The following is a 14,840-nucleotide window of genomic DNA, read 5'->3' as shown; positions in this document are numbered from 1 at the left end:
AAGATTTCTTACATTCACTTGGGTGCTTATAAGTGACTAATGCATAGACAAGGTTGTTGTTAAGGGATGGGATTCACGAGCTCCAACTTTGGAAGTCATTGGTGTACGTGTTATTTAGAACAGCGAGAATGAATGAGATCACATGAGTAGTGAGTGCAGATACAGAAGAGAAGTAGACTGGGTTCTGCGGCCCTTTAACATTAAGAGATCAGAGAAAAAAAATGAAGGAAGGAAGAAAACCAAGAGAATAGTGTGTTCTGGAAGCCAAATAAAGTGTTTAAAGGAGTGAGAAATAATTATTTGTTTTGAATGCTAATGGAAGATCAAGTAAGGACTGAGAATTAACCATTGATGTGACAAAGTAGTGGTAATGATTGTCTTGACAAGAATAATTTTGGTCAACTGATAGTGCCAAAAACTTGTTGGAGTACATTTAGAGATTATGAAGCAAGGAACCTGAATGGTGAAAATAGAATTTGTTACAAAAGGGAGTAAAGAAATGAATGAGGTAGATCTTGCAGGGAGGAAGGGTCATTGAAAAGATTTATTTTTAAGATGAATGAAATAACGGCATTATTTGTTCTTACTATGTACTGATGGACATGATCAAATAGTATTGGAGAGTTGATGATGATGAAGAAGATGGTAGAATTGCTGGAGCAGTGTCCTGGAGTAGGTAAAAAGAAGACATAACTAAAAGCTTACTATTGAAGAGTGTTCTAAATGTCTTTTGTACAATTGAAAAAATTATTACAGTCATTATTAATTGTTACTTTCAGGTTGAATTTTTCATTGTCATCCTTACATCTATCATCAATTGTTTTAGTAAGGATGGAGAACAGTCTAATTATAGTTAAAGTACAACCTAGCAGAAAGAAACCTCAATAAAGTGTGAAGTAACTAAGACGTAGACTCTTTATTAGCGCAGAATAGTTATAAACAGAGACAGAATACTCGTTATTAGAGAAATGAAAGTATGTTATAAGGGACTCATTAGGAATTGTGACTTAACAGTTACATATAATGAAAATTGACTTCTTTTTTATTGAAAAAACTTTAGTTCCCTTTGTTTCCCTTTTCCTAAAGGTGTAGCTAGTTTGAACCAGAGCGCACTGAGCCGTCCAATGCAAAGGAAACTGGTGACACTTGTAAACTGTCAACTGGTGGAGGAAGAAGGTCGTGTCAGAGCCATGCGAGCAGCCCGTTCACTTGGAGAAAGAACTGTAACAGAACTGATATTACAGCATCAGAACCCTCAGCAATTGTCTGCCAATCTATGGGCTGCTGTCAGGGCTCGAGGATGCCAGTTTCTAGGGCCAGGTAAGATAGATCACTATCTTACCTTTCTTGTTGGCTTTTAGGGCTTGAGTATGCCAATTTCTAGAGATAGGCAAGAATTCTGATACTTTCCCCATTTTTATATATACAGATCTTGACATAGTTAAAGATTTGTTGATCATAATCTGTATAATGGACAGTGCTTCTGTGTTTTAAAGCATTTCTCATTTAATCTTTGTCATGAAGATAGATTTCACAGCTACGATTTTGCAAATTAGAAATTTGAGTTAGAAAGAGACTTAAAATTGTACAGGTTGTAAGGAAAGGAAAAGCAAATCTTTTTATTTTTTTCCAGTCTAAAAAAAAAAGTAAAGCTTTTGATTGTCTTTAAAACTTGGGAAGCACAGAAATTATTTAAAAATAGTAACAGGATAATTCCTTTATGGTTAGTGCTATCTATAGTCTGTTTTTATAGAGTGTTATGAACTAAATTTTCTTCCAGAAGCTTTATTTTTATCTTCTGTTTTCATAGTTCTAATTTAGATCTGTAGTTTTGGTAAAATTTATTTTTGTGAAACAAACTATTTTAATAAGTGGCATTGGATCAACTGGATAGATATGTGGATAAAGATAAAATTGGATTAATACCCTGTGCCTACATAAATTTAAGAAAGGTCAGAAATAGTTGTGATTTTTAAAAAAGAAGCTATATGAGTAACAAAGCAAAGGAGTGACTTCCTCTGTAACCTGGGGATAGGGAACAGTTTTCTAAGTGTGACTTGAAGTCCAGAAGCAAAAAAGGAAAACACTGATGTTTGACTGTATAATTTTGTGTTTAACTTGCCTTGCAAAAAAATTACAAAGTAAAAAGGTGACAAACTTGGGGACATATTTACAAATTATATCTCAAAGAGCTTATATAAACGATGCTTCTAAAAATTCAGGAGTAAAAGACCAAAAACCCAATTGAAAAATTGGCAAAAGATACAAAGAGGTAATCATAATAAAAAAGTAACTGTTGGCTGGCGCCGTGGCTCACTTGGTTGGTCCTCCGCCTGCGGCACCAGCATCTCATATAGGCGCCGGGTTCTAGTCCTGGTTGCTCCTCTTCCAGTCCAGCTCTCTGCTGTGGCCCCGGGAAGGCAGTGGAGGCTGGCCCAAGTGCTTGGGCCCGTGCACCCGCGTGGGAGACCAGGAAGAAGCACCTGGCTTCTGGCTTCGGATCGGCGTAGCTCCGGCCGTAGCAGCCGTTTGGGGAGTGAACCAACAGAAGGAAGACCTTTCTGTCTCTCTCTCTCTCTCTCACTGTCTATAGCTCTACCTGTCAAATATATTAAAAAAAATAATAAAATATTTAAAAAAAAGTAACTGCAAGTGATCTGTAATATATAAAGAATACTCAGTTTTTCTCATTAAGAGAGGTCATGGTGAAATACCAGTTCTCACATATCAGATTGACAGAATCTAGAAATTTAATAATGTTTTGTTGGCAGGGCTGAAGGGACTCTTATACTTTCATCCAATAGTATCAATGCAAAATGGTCCAAACTTTTACAAAGAGGAATTTGGCAACATTTAACAAAATCACTTCTGCTTTTATCTGTGGTTCCAGCAATCCCACAAATTCATCTAAAGATACAGCAAAAGTACAAAATTAACATTATTATAAAATACTGCTTGTAACAGCAAACATCTGGAAGCAGCTTTGTGAATAAAGGACCAATTTAATAAACTAGTGTATCCTTCCAGTGGAGTGCTTACTATGCAACTGTTGAAAGGAATGAGGAAGATGTGTATGTTCTGCTAGGATGTGATCTCCAGATTATTTTTTTCTTTTCTTTTTTTTTTTTTTACAGACAGAGTCAGAAAGACAGAGAGGAAGGTCTTCCTTCCATCGGTTCACTCCCCAAATGGCCGCTATGGCCGACACTGTGCCGATCCGAAGCCAGGAGCCAGGAGCTTCCTCCTGGTCTCCCATGCGGGTGCAGGGCCCAAGCACCTGGGCCATCCTCCACTGCCTTCCCGGGCCACAGCAGAGAGCTGGACTGGAGGAGGAGCAACCGGGACTAGAACCTGGCAACCCATATGGGATGCCAGCGCCGCAGGCAGAGGATTAACCGAGGAGCCATGGTGCCAGTGGCTCACTAAGTTCTTGCGTATCTGCCACCCATGTAGGAGACCAGACTGGAGTTCTTGGCTCCTGGCTTCTGCCTGGCCCAGACTGGCTTTTACAGCCATTGCAGGGGTGAATCAGAAGATAGAAGATCTCTTTTTCCCCTCTCTCTCTGTCCCTCTGTCTTTCAAATAAATAAAAAACCAAAAAAAATTTTAAAAGGGTGGCTGGAAGAAAAAATTTGGACATATTGCAAGCACAAAATTAGCCTTATCTAGAATGAAGGAACTGCCTTAGTAAAATGATTGTTTTTTCAACAAATAAGTGTGTTTTCTTTTACATGGAGAGATAGAAGGTAGTGGGGAATTGGCATAGAATTTCTTTTTTTTAAGCCTAAAGACCTTTCAACCAAAAGCAATGTGTGGACTCTATTTGGATAATTAAACCACATACAAGAGGACATTTTTGAAAATGTGGGAGAAAATAGGAAATGGAGTATTAGAACATATTAAGGAAATACATTAATTTTGATAGGTCTAATAGTGGTGTTAACATTTTTTAAAGGCCTTGTTAGAAATACAAACTGAAGTATTAAGGGTGAAGCAGTGTTGTCAGAACTGACTTCAAAATAATTCAGCCGAAACAAACTAGAAAGGAGAATAGAAAGTAAGTGAAATTGACTAGCGGCTGGTGCCGCGGCTCAATAGGCTAATCTTCCACCTAGCGGCACCAACACACCGGGTTCTAGTCCAGGTAGGGACACTGGATTCTTTCCTGGTTGCCTCTCTTCCAGGCCAGCTCTCTGCTGTGGCCCGGGAGTGCAGTGGAGGATGGCCCAAGTGCTTGGACCCTGCACCCCATGGGAGACCAGGAGAAGCACCTGGCTCCTGGCTTCGGAGCAGCGTGGTGCGCCAGCTGTGGCGGCCATTGGAGGGTGAACCAACGGCAAAGGAAGACCTTTCTCTCTGTCTCTCTCTCTCACTGTCCACTCTGCCTGTCCAAAAAAAAAAAAAAAAAAAAAAAGAAACTGACTAGCAACAGCTGCGTTATGGATATATGTTATCTCTACTTTGATGGATGTTTAAAATTTTCTATAATACAAAGTTAAATTTTCAAATACTTTTAAAATTAGATTTATTTATAATTTGAGAATATTGTATTTGGATATTTTGTCATGTTTGTTTATCTTGGAAACATTAGACTGGATAATAGATCTCTAAGAACTCAAAAACAACAACAGAAAATAAATTTAAAACTGAGTAAAGGATTTGATCTCCAAAGAAGAGATACAGATGATCAACAAGCACCAGGCAAAATGCTAAGTGTCATTATTAGGGAACTGTAAATAGTTACACCTTCTCTATTGTCCATAATTTTATCTAATCAAAAATAGCAAATGTTGATAAGGATATGTAGAACGTGGCCATGTAACATGGTATGCTGCTGTGGAAAATAATTTGTCATTTCCTTAAAAAGTTAAATATAGGATGACATCTGACCCAGCAGTTTTACTCCTAGTTACATACTCAAGAAAATACAAAACAGTTATTCAAACTACCACTTTTACACAAATGTTTATAGCAGCATTATTCACAATAGTGAAAAACTGAAAACAGTCCAAATGTCTGCCAACTAATAATGGCTAAGCAGTATGTGGTGTGTCTGTAAATAGAATATTGTTCAAAAACTAAAATACTCAAACATGCTGCATGTAGATGAATTTCAGAAACATTGCGCTAAGTGAAAGAAACTAGACAAGTGATTGCAGGTGCTGATTGGAAAGAGGGTATGACTGTTGACTGCTTGATAACTGTGGGGTTTCCTTTGGAGTGAAAGAATGTCTTAGAACTAGAAAGAGTTTATGGTTGTATGATGTTATACATGTATATATAAATACCAATGAATTGCATACTTTAAAATGGTTATTTTTATATGATTTTTACCTCAATTTTTTTTGTTTAAAAAAAAAGTGTCTTGGATTCTAGCTGATTCTAGCTCTAATTTGCTGCCTGACTAGGTACGTTCTTTTGGCTTCGCTGAGTCTCCATCGCATTACGTGGAAAAAGAAGTTCGATTTGTGAATCTGAAGTCTAGATCTCTTGACTCTGAAGTTCCATTATTTTGATTGATAATCATGTATTTTTCATTTTTTAATATTTTGAAATCTACTAAAAATTACAAAAATAATGTAGAGGATTCCTTGTATACTCTTTACTCACATCAATTGGTTTTAAAATGATGTCTCCCCCATTTTAAAAAAGTTACTTATTTTGGTTTATTGTGAATGGCACAGTGAAAGGGGCATAGGTAGATAGGGACAGATTGAGAGATCTTCAATCCAGTAATTCACTCTCCAAATGCCTATGGCAGCTAAGGGCTGGACCAGGCCAAGGCCAGGACCCTGGAATTGCAGTCTGGTTTCCCATGTGGGTGGCAGCGTCCCAAATACTTGAGCCATTATCTGCTGCCTCCCAGGGTGTGTGTTATTTTCTTTTTCAAACCATTTAAGGATAAGTTGCTTAATTTATATCCTTTTACCCTTAGTACTTCAGTATGCTTCCTAAAAATGATACTATTATGTAGCAGCATTTTATTTATCAGATATAACATGACACAGTGCTGCAGTCTGTGGTTGTTTTGTCAGCTATCCCAAACTGTCTTTTATAGCATTTCTTTGCTTTCGGTATAAAATCTGGTCCAAGTTTTTCATCTCTTTTAAGTATTTGATCTGGAACCATTTCTCATGACCTTTTTTTTTTTTTTTTTTTTTTTTTTTTTAAGATTTATTGAAAAGAGTGACACAGAGAGAGAGAGAGAGAATGAATCTTCCATCCACTGGTTCTTTCCCCAAATAGTTACAACAGCTGGGGCCATGCCAGGCTAATGCCAAGAGGCAAGAGCCAGGAATTCCATCAGGGTCCCCCATGTGGGTAGCAGGACTAGAACTGGCATTCCCATGTGGGATGTGGGCATTCCAAGTGGTGGCTTAACCTGCTGTGTCACAATGTCCGCCCCAACCATGATATTCTTGAATACAAGCCATTTGTTCTATAAAACAATGTTTCTTAGTTAAGGTTTGCTAGATACCCCCACATGATTGGATTGAGATTGTGCTATGCATCCCTGGCCATAAAACAACATAAAAGAAATGAATACCTTCTTTAAGTATTTCATACAGAGGCTAATATCATTTTAATTAAATACAAAATAGTTCTTACAGGCAAAATAACAATTTCATACATAAAGTCAGTGACCTGGGGTAAGTACTTGGCTCAGTTATTTTTTATTTTTTTTATTTTTTTATAGGCAGAGTGGACAGTGAGAGAGAGAGACAGAGAGAAAGGTCTTCCTTTGCCGTTGGTTCACCCTCCAATGGGCGCTGCGGCTGGCGCACTGCGGCCGGCGCACCGCGCTGATCCGAAGCCAGGAGCCAGGTACTTCTCCTGGTCTCCCATGGGGTGCAGGGCCCAAGTACTTGGGCCATCCTCCACTGCACTCCCTGGCCACAGCAGAGAGCTGTTGGCTCAGTTATTAAAACACTACTTGGGATGCCCACATCCTATGTCGGAGTGTCAGAGTCCTGGCTCTGCTCTGGATTCCAGCTTCCTGCTCGTGCATACTTCAGGTGGCAGCAGGTGATGACTTAAATGGTTGTATTCCTGCCACCCACATGGAAAACCTGGATTGAGTTCCTGGCTCCCAAGCATTTGGGAAGTAAACTATTGGATAGGAGGTCTCTTTCTTTTTCTGTTTCTCTCTCCCTCCCTTTCTCTGTCTCTCTGCCCCTCAAATAAAATACAGTAAGTAAAAAATAATTTTTTAAATATTTATTTATTTTATTTATTTGAAACAAGGTAGAGTTAGAGGGGCAGAGATAGAGGTCTTCCATCTGCTGGTTCACTTCCCAAATGGTCACAACAGCCAGGGCTGGGCCAGATCGAGCCAGGAGCTTCCTCCCAGTCTCCCAGGGGTCCAAGCAATTTGGCCATCCTTTGCTCTTTTCCCAGGCACATTAGCTGGGAGCTGGATCAGAAGTAGAGCAGTTCGACCTGGAACTGGCATTCTTAATAGGATGCTGACAATGCAGGCAGCAGGTAAAGCAGTGCCTGCATCCCAAATATGCCACTCACACAGTGAGTTAAGCTGCCATGTGTGACTCTGGCATCTCATATTGGAGTATGGGTTCGTGCAGGCTCAAGTCCTGGCTACTCTGCATCCAAACCAGTTCTCTGGTGATGTGCGGGGCAAGAGTGGATAGTCGCTCAAGTACTTGGATTCCTGCCACTCAAATGGGAGACCTGAATGGAGTTCCAGGCTCCTGGCTTTGCTCCCGTCCTTGTTGCTGCCATTTGGGAAGTGAACAAATGAATGGAAGATCTCTCTCTATGTCTCTCCCTCTCCCTTTGTCACTCTGCCTTTTGAATAAATAACTCTTTAAAAATAAATAAATACAAGGCCGGTGCCGCAGCTCAATAGGCTAATCCTCTGCCTGCGGCGCTGGCACACCGGGTTCTAATCCCGGTCGGGGCGCCGGATTCTGTCCCGGTTGCCCCTCTTCCAGGCCAGCTCTCTGCTATGGCCCAGGAGTGCAGTGGAGGATGGCCCAAGTGCTTGGGCCCTGCACCCCATGGGAGACCAGGAGAAGCACCTGGCTCCTGGCTTCAGATCAGCGCGGTACGCCAGCTGCAACATGCCGGCCTTGGTGGCCATTAGAGGGTGAACCAACGGCAAGGGAAGACCTTTCTCTCTCTCTCTCTCTCTCACTGTCCACTTTGCCTGTAAATAAATAAATAAATAAATACAGATTGTGAGTAATGGAGCATTATGAATAAATAACCAATGATTCCTGTAACAGACATGATCTGCGGAGTCTCTCATTTATCCTGAATTCATCTTCCTTTAATATTCCTAGCTATGCAAGAAGAGGCCTTGAAGCTGGTATTGTTGGCATTAGAAGATGGATCTGCTCTCTCAAGGAAAGTTTTGGTACTTTTTGTCGTGCAAAGACTAGAGCCAAGATTTCCTCAGGCATCAAAAACAAGTATTGGTCACGTTGTACAACTACTGTATAGAGCTTCGTGTTTTAAGGTAAGCAGTAAGCAATATCTAAAGATTACATGACTGATTATAAGACAGAGGTTTTCTAAGAATTTGTCTTACTCAGTTTAGAGGCCCCAGAAATTCAGAATATTTACAAGAGTTGAAAGGAGGGGCAGTGTGGCAGCTGGTTAAGCCTCTGTCTGCGACACCAGAATCCCACATGAGCTCTGGTTCTAGGCTCTTGGCTTTGTCCTGGTCGACCCTTGGCTGTTGCGGCCAGTTGAGGAGTGAACCAGCAGATGGAAGTTCTGTCCCTCCTTTGTAACTGTGCCTTTAATAGAAATAATAGTTTCAAAAGAAAAAAAGTGTTGAGAGGTAACTCCTTCTGAATGACTGCGTCTGCGAAGCTACCAGTTGGTAACACCAATTGTTACCTGTTAACAGAATGAGAACCCATATGTGAGACTGTCAGTTAACAGAACATAATCTATTGAAGTAGTTTGGCAAACTTTGGATTTTTGTCATTTAAAGCTGGATAGTAAAAATGGACTATAGAATCCTACTTCATTTACATTTATAAAGAATGTCAGAAACTATATTGAAAGTTTTATTAGAGTAGATAGATTTTGTAACACATTATTACTATTTTTATCTCATTCTCTGTGTGATTAAGTTTTCAGTCTGAAACCTTGCCTATATGTTATCTTGGGAACAAGGAAGTGAAAATTTAAGCTTGCCCCACTCTGCATTTAGGTGCTTTGTTTTGGTGGTGTTTTTGTTTTTGTTTTTGTTTCTGTTCTGGTGGAAAAGAGATGGAAGAATCCCAAGAGATTTTTAAATGTAATTTAATTGTCTGTTATGATAATAGTTGATATCAAATACTGAAGACATGGGAAGCAGGCTAAGTTCTTTAAATTTCCATATGGTATAAGAGTATAGGTTGCTGGCTAGGTCTTGAAAGAGGCTTAAGAACTTGGAAATAGACTTCTTGGCTTCTATGGAAGTAAAACAGGTAAATTTGAAACCAAAGCTTTTTTGAATTTTTTGCTGATTTTATAGCCCCAAGAGTGAAAAACAGATAGGGAAAGGATTTCCTTGGCCAAAAATTGTTTAGTTTTAAGTAAGATGATGGAAGTGAGTTCAAATTAAAGCATTAAGCTTCACTAATTATGGTTGGACAGTATTTGCCTGATAGCCTTAGTGCATGATTCCATGTCCTTAGGGCAACAGTTGAAGTGAATCTCTGATTCCTGGAACGTTATATTTTTGCTAAACAGCCAAATCACACAGATCATTTGTCAACTGGAAGTGACTGACTCTGTTTTTAGGGTGTTTATATCATTAATATAATGAGTTTTTTCCTTACAGATATCATTCAAATTAGTGATTTTTAATTGTCATCTATCTATAGTTGGTGCTGAGACCTGACATTTGAATAAATACTGGTTTAGAAAGTGATTTCAATTTTCTGCGCTCATTTCATCCTTGCTGCTATGTAATTTAAAATGTTAAAATACAGTGTTTGGATAACTAAAAGGATATCATGCTGACTTAATGCCAGAGGGCTTTAGTTGGGTGACATTTACTTTTAGTGAAGTCATGGTTTTCCAAGTACTGTGCCTCATCTTTGTAGACTTGGAAGCCTGAATTTTGTAGATCCTTTCCTTAGATTCAGAATGACCCTACCAATGCCACAAATAACGGATTGTTTTTTGTTTTTAAGATTTATTTATTTATTTGAAAGGCTGACTTATAGAGAGCAAGAGACAGAGAGAGATCTTCCATCCGCTGGTTCACTCCCCAGAATTCAGGAACTTCATCTGGTTCTCCTTCATGGGTGAGGAGCCCAAGCACCTGGGCCTTCCTCCACTGCATTTCCCAGGCCATAAGCAGGGTTGCTGGATTGGAAGTGGAGCAGCTAGGACTTGACGCCGCATGTGGTGGCTTAACCTTCTACACCACAACAAGGGCCCCAGATTCTGTTTTATTGCTTTGTGATGCAACATACATTTCCGAAATTGAAGTCTGCATACAAGGGGGTCTTCAAAAGTTTGAGAAAAATGCATATTATGAGAAAACTGTGTATGATTTCACTCCATGCTCCTACTACCCCATCATGAATTGGTTAAGAGGGGAAAGAGCACACCAATTCTAATGAGGGTTTTTTTTATTTCTATTTTTTAGGTTACCAAAAGGGATGAAGACTCTTCCCTGATGCAGTTAAAGGAGGAATTTCGTAGTTATGAGGCATTACGCAGAGAACATGATGCCCAAATTGTTCATATTGCTATGGAAGCAGGACTCCGAATTTCACCTGAGCAGTGGTCGTCACTTTTATATGGTGACTTGGCTCATAAATCACATATGCAGTCTATCATTGATAAGGTTTGTGACATTAGTGATGCTGATTTTATACCATTGCTGTTGCATTGAAGAATATTGGAATATAGATACTCCTTGACTTATGGCATTATATCCCTATAAATCCATTGTAAGTTGAAAGTATACCCAATTTGCAAGATATCATAACTTAGGAAGACAGTACACTGTGGAGCACTGGTGATTTTCCCCTATGATCATATGACTGAATGGGATCTGCAGCTTGCTGCTAGTGCCCAACATCAGACCATATCTCTCTACCTTGGGAAAATTTGAAGTCCAGTTTCTACTGAATGCCTATCACTTTCATACAGTCGTAAAGCTGAAAAATCCTGAGTTAAACCATCTAAGTCAGGGGCTGTCTGTATTCTGAAGGGAGTAAAGAAAAACCAACAGTTTGGGGATTTCTGGTTTTTTTTGTTTTTTTTTTTAGTTGTTTTTTCTTTTTTTTTTTTTTGAAGGTTTATTTCTTTATTTGGAAAGAGTTAACGAGGGAGGAAATGGGGGGAGAGCTCCCATCTGCTGGTTCACTCCGCAGGCGGCCACAACAGCCAGCACCAGGCCAGGCAGAAGCAGGAGTCCCATCCCGGTCTCCCACAGGGGTGCAAGGCCCAGCACTAGGGCCAGCTCCTGCTGCTGTCCCAGGCGGCCAGCCAACAGCTGGACATGAGCAGCAGGGACGCAGGCCGGGGCCTGTGGGGGACTTCACCGCGCCGGCACAGCGCTGGCCCAGGACGCCTGTGCCCCGGCGCGCTCTCAGCTCCCCAGGTGGGGGCACTGGCCTTCTCGAGACGCTTCGTGCTCCCCGGGGACGGTTCTCACGCGCACCCCAGCGCTGTCTAGACCTGCCTGACACATCAGCCAGCAGCCACGTGCACCTGCTACACACCTGACCTGCAGCTGTTGTAAGGGGAAATGCTCCTGGGGTTTCAAACCCGGAACACAAGAAGGTTCAATGCCCCGAATTGTTTATTTGCGCTAATTACACACCAAAAAGATGATATTTTTGATACATTGGGTTACCTGTTGATTTGCACTTCTCAGAATGCACACTGCTGCACCACTGGGGCTGTGGGCGTGGAACCCCGGGCCCACACTCGGGCAGAGTCAGACCCGGGGCCGGACGGAGCAGCACTCACGCCTACGAGCGCCAGTTCCACCCAGCCCCCTGCCAGTGCGCCTGGGGTAGGAGTGGAGCAGCCCAGGCGCCGGACCTGACACGGGGGAGACCTGGACGGAGCGCCAGGCTCCCGCCCTCAGCTGGCCCAGCCCTGGCTGCCGCAGGATCTGGGGAGTGAGCCAGAACGCGGAAAATCCCTTCCCACCCACCTCTGTCTCTGCCTTTTTAAGTACATAAAAAATGTTTTTGGGCCGGCGCTGTGGCATAGCAGATAAAGCCACCGCCTGCAAGGCCGGCATTCTATATGGGCACTGGTTCGAGTCCCAGCTGCTCCACTTCCCATCCAGCTCCCTGCTATGGCCTGAGAAGGCCCACATGGGAGACCTGGAAGAAGCTCCTGGCTCCAGGCTTCGGATCAGCACAGCTCCAGCCATTGCGGCCATTCGAGGAGTGAACCAGCGGATGGAAGACCTCTCTCCCTCGCTCTCTCTCTCTGTAACTCTGCCTTTCTAATAAGTAAATATTTTTAAAAAATGTTTTAATTAAAAGCAAAACGGTGGAGGGGGAGGGAAGCCACTGTAATCCATAGACTGTACTTTGGAAATTTATATTTGCTAAATATATATTTACTAAATTTATATTTACTAGAGTTATAGACAGTGAGAGGGAGAGACAGAGAGAAAGGTCTTCCTTCTGTTGGTTCACTCCCCAAATGGCTGCTATGGTCGGCACTGCGCCGATCCGAAGCCAGGAGCCAGGTGCTTCCTCCTGGTCTCCCATGCGGGTGCAGGGCCCACGCACTTGGGCCATCCTCCACTGCCTTCCCAGGCCACAGCAGAGAGCTGGACTGGAAGAGGAGCAGCTGGCACCCATATGGGATGCCGGCGCCGCAGGTGGAGGATTAACCAAGTGAGCCATGGCGCTGGCCCCCATTTCTGTTTTTAATATCAGACTCTTACAAATTTTTTTCTAAATTTCAAAGTAAACTAAGGAATACAAGTGGGAAACAAGTGCAGAGTATTAGTACAAAAGCAGCTAGCTTTACAATGTCTCAAGTTTATCTACATTCTGACCCTATTCAGCTAATACAGTTTATAATTAAGTTTTCCAAGTGTCTCATGATGAATTTCATAGGGCAGATTCTGAGGTGAAAATTTAGTTCATCGTTGATACCCCTACTATGGATTCTGAAGACACTTGAAAACCTGTTACATACATTGAACTGACTGAAAGCATTTGAATATAGATGTATCAAGATTTAGAATAAAAACTCTTTTCTGTTTGTTAGCTGCAGTCTCCAGAATCGTTTGCAAAGAGTGTCCAGGAGTTGACAATTGTTCTGCAGCGAACAGGTGACCCAGCTAACTTAAATAGACTGAGGCCTCATTTAGAGCTTCTTGCAAACATAGACCCTAATCCAGGTATGTGCAAAGATGTTCAATTGCTTATTCTTTTTTTTTTTTTTTAAACCTTTAAGGTAAATAACACAAGAGAATTACCACTAACAAATTCTCCCCTCCCACCCGCCATCCCATCCCCTTGGTGGCTTATTTTAGATGCTGTTTCACCAACTTGGGAGCAGCTAGAAAATGCAATGGTAGCTGTTAAAACCGTGGTTCATGGTCTTGTGGACTTCATACAAAATTATAGTAGAAAAGGCCATGAGACACCTCAGGTAAGTATATTTATTGCACTCTGACTGCTGTTCTCTCTAACACAGTTTAATCTTGAAACATCTTTGCTAGTAATCTGATTAATGGACTATCTTTATGACTATTCTCTCACAGTTTTTATCTGTTCTTTTGAAATCCTTTCCTGATAAACATTTCATAACAGAACAAGAGTTTAGGAAGTATCTTAGATATAAACTCACTGCATTACAAATGGTTTTGACTAAGTATAGATCATTGTTTCCTTCTAAATATTTTATGTAGTTCTTTGGCATTGTGGGAAATGATCACTACTTTTTTCTTAATTGCTATCACTTGCTAACAATAGCTTCCATTTATTAAGTTACTATGTGCCAATTCTGATGTTCAATATTTACCTCAATAAAATATTTTCTTAATCTCACAGCCACCTTCAAGGTAACTGCTGTTCACAAGCTGGATTTTATTTATTTATTTATTTATTTATTTATTTTGACAGGCAGAGTGGACAGTGAGAGAGAGAGACAGAGAGAAAGGTCTTCCTTTTGCTGTTGGTTCACCCTCCAGTGGCCGTCGCGGCTGGCGCACTGCGGCCGGTGCACCACACTGATCTGATGGCAAGAGCCAGGTACTTATCCTGGTCTCCCATGGGGTGCAGGGCCCAAATACTTGGGCCATCCTCCACTGCACTCCCGGGCCACAGCAGAGAGCTGGCCTGGAAGAGGGGCAACCGGGACAGAATCCGGCGCCCCGACCGGGACTAGAACTCGGTGTGCTGGCACCACAAGGCGGAGGATTAGCCTAGTGAGCCGCGGCGCTGGCCCCATAAGCTGGATTTTAAAGAGGTTAAATAATATGTCTAAGGTTATGCCGACAGTAGTTGACCAAATGGGACCAAATCTCCAGTCTATCTTTATAACAATAAAATATTATCTGAACGATAAGTATTTTAATTTTTTAGTGTCGCAAAATTAAGAATGATACTTCTTAACTGCAAATTAAGCAGTTTTGGGTTCTTTATATTCTGCCTCGTGGCTCGTGTGAACTTTTAACAGCTTAATCGTAAGAGTTGAGTTGTACGCTCAAATTGATCAAAAAAAGTTGGTAATTTGCTTTCTGGGGGAATTGTATTCTGCCTTTTTTGGGGAAATTTTAAATGGGTAAAGCTTATGTCTTTTGTTTTAATGATTTTTAAAATTGATTTACTTTGTATCAGAACTTAATACAGCAGTAAATTAGTGAGAAAATCTCTTCTTGGGCA

General features: G+C 41.2%; 1 protein-coding gene and 1 non-coding gene across 8 annotated transcripts in view; both read left to right on the top strand.

Annotated features, from left to right (window-relative positions):
• RC3H2 (ring finger and CCCH-type domains 2) overlaps window positions 1–14,840 on the top strand; it is a 63,784-nt gene that overhangs the window by 14,710 nt on the left and 34,234 nt on the right. For 6 of the 7 annotated variants that reach the window (XM_070056508.1, XM_008273357.4, XM_008273358.4 and 3 more), the window contains 5 exons: window positions 1,087–1,320; window positions 8,304–8,479; window positions 10,616–10,816; window positions 13,219–13,351; window positions 13,487–13,605. In XM_070056508.1, coding sequence (XP_069912609.1) covers window positions 1,087–1,320; window positions 8,304–8,479; window positions 10,616–10,816; window positions 13,219–13,351; window positions 13,487–13,605 — 863 coding nt within the window. The remainder of the gene's footprint in view (window positions 1–1,086; window positions 1,321–8,303; window positions 8,480–10,615; window positions 10,817–13,218; window positions 13,352–13,486; window positions 13,606–14,840) is intronic. The other variant, XM_017350094.3, reaches the window with a different exon arrangement.
• LOC127485278 (small nucleolar RNA SNORD90) lies at window positions 13,027–13,137 on the top strand. Its single transcript, XR_007912395.1, has one exon. It is a non-coding gene; the product is annotated as a small nucleolar RNA SNORD90 (small nucleolar RNA).

Source organism: Oryctolagus cuniculus, chromosome 1 (genome assembly GCF_964237555.1).
Source record: "Oryctolagus cuniculus chromosome 1, mOryCun1.1, whole genome shotgun sequence".
Taxonomy (NCBI): Eukaryota; Metazoa; Chordata; class Mammalia; order Lagomorpha; family Leporidae; genus Oryctolagus; species Oryctolagus cuniculus.
The sequence above is the reverse complement of the archived record's forward strand: the minus strand, read 5'-3'. Positions and strand labels throughout refer to the sequence as shown.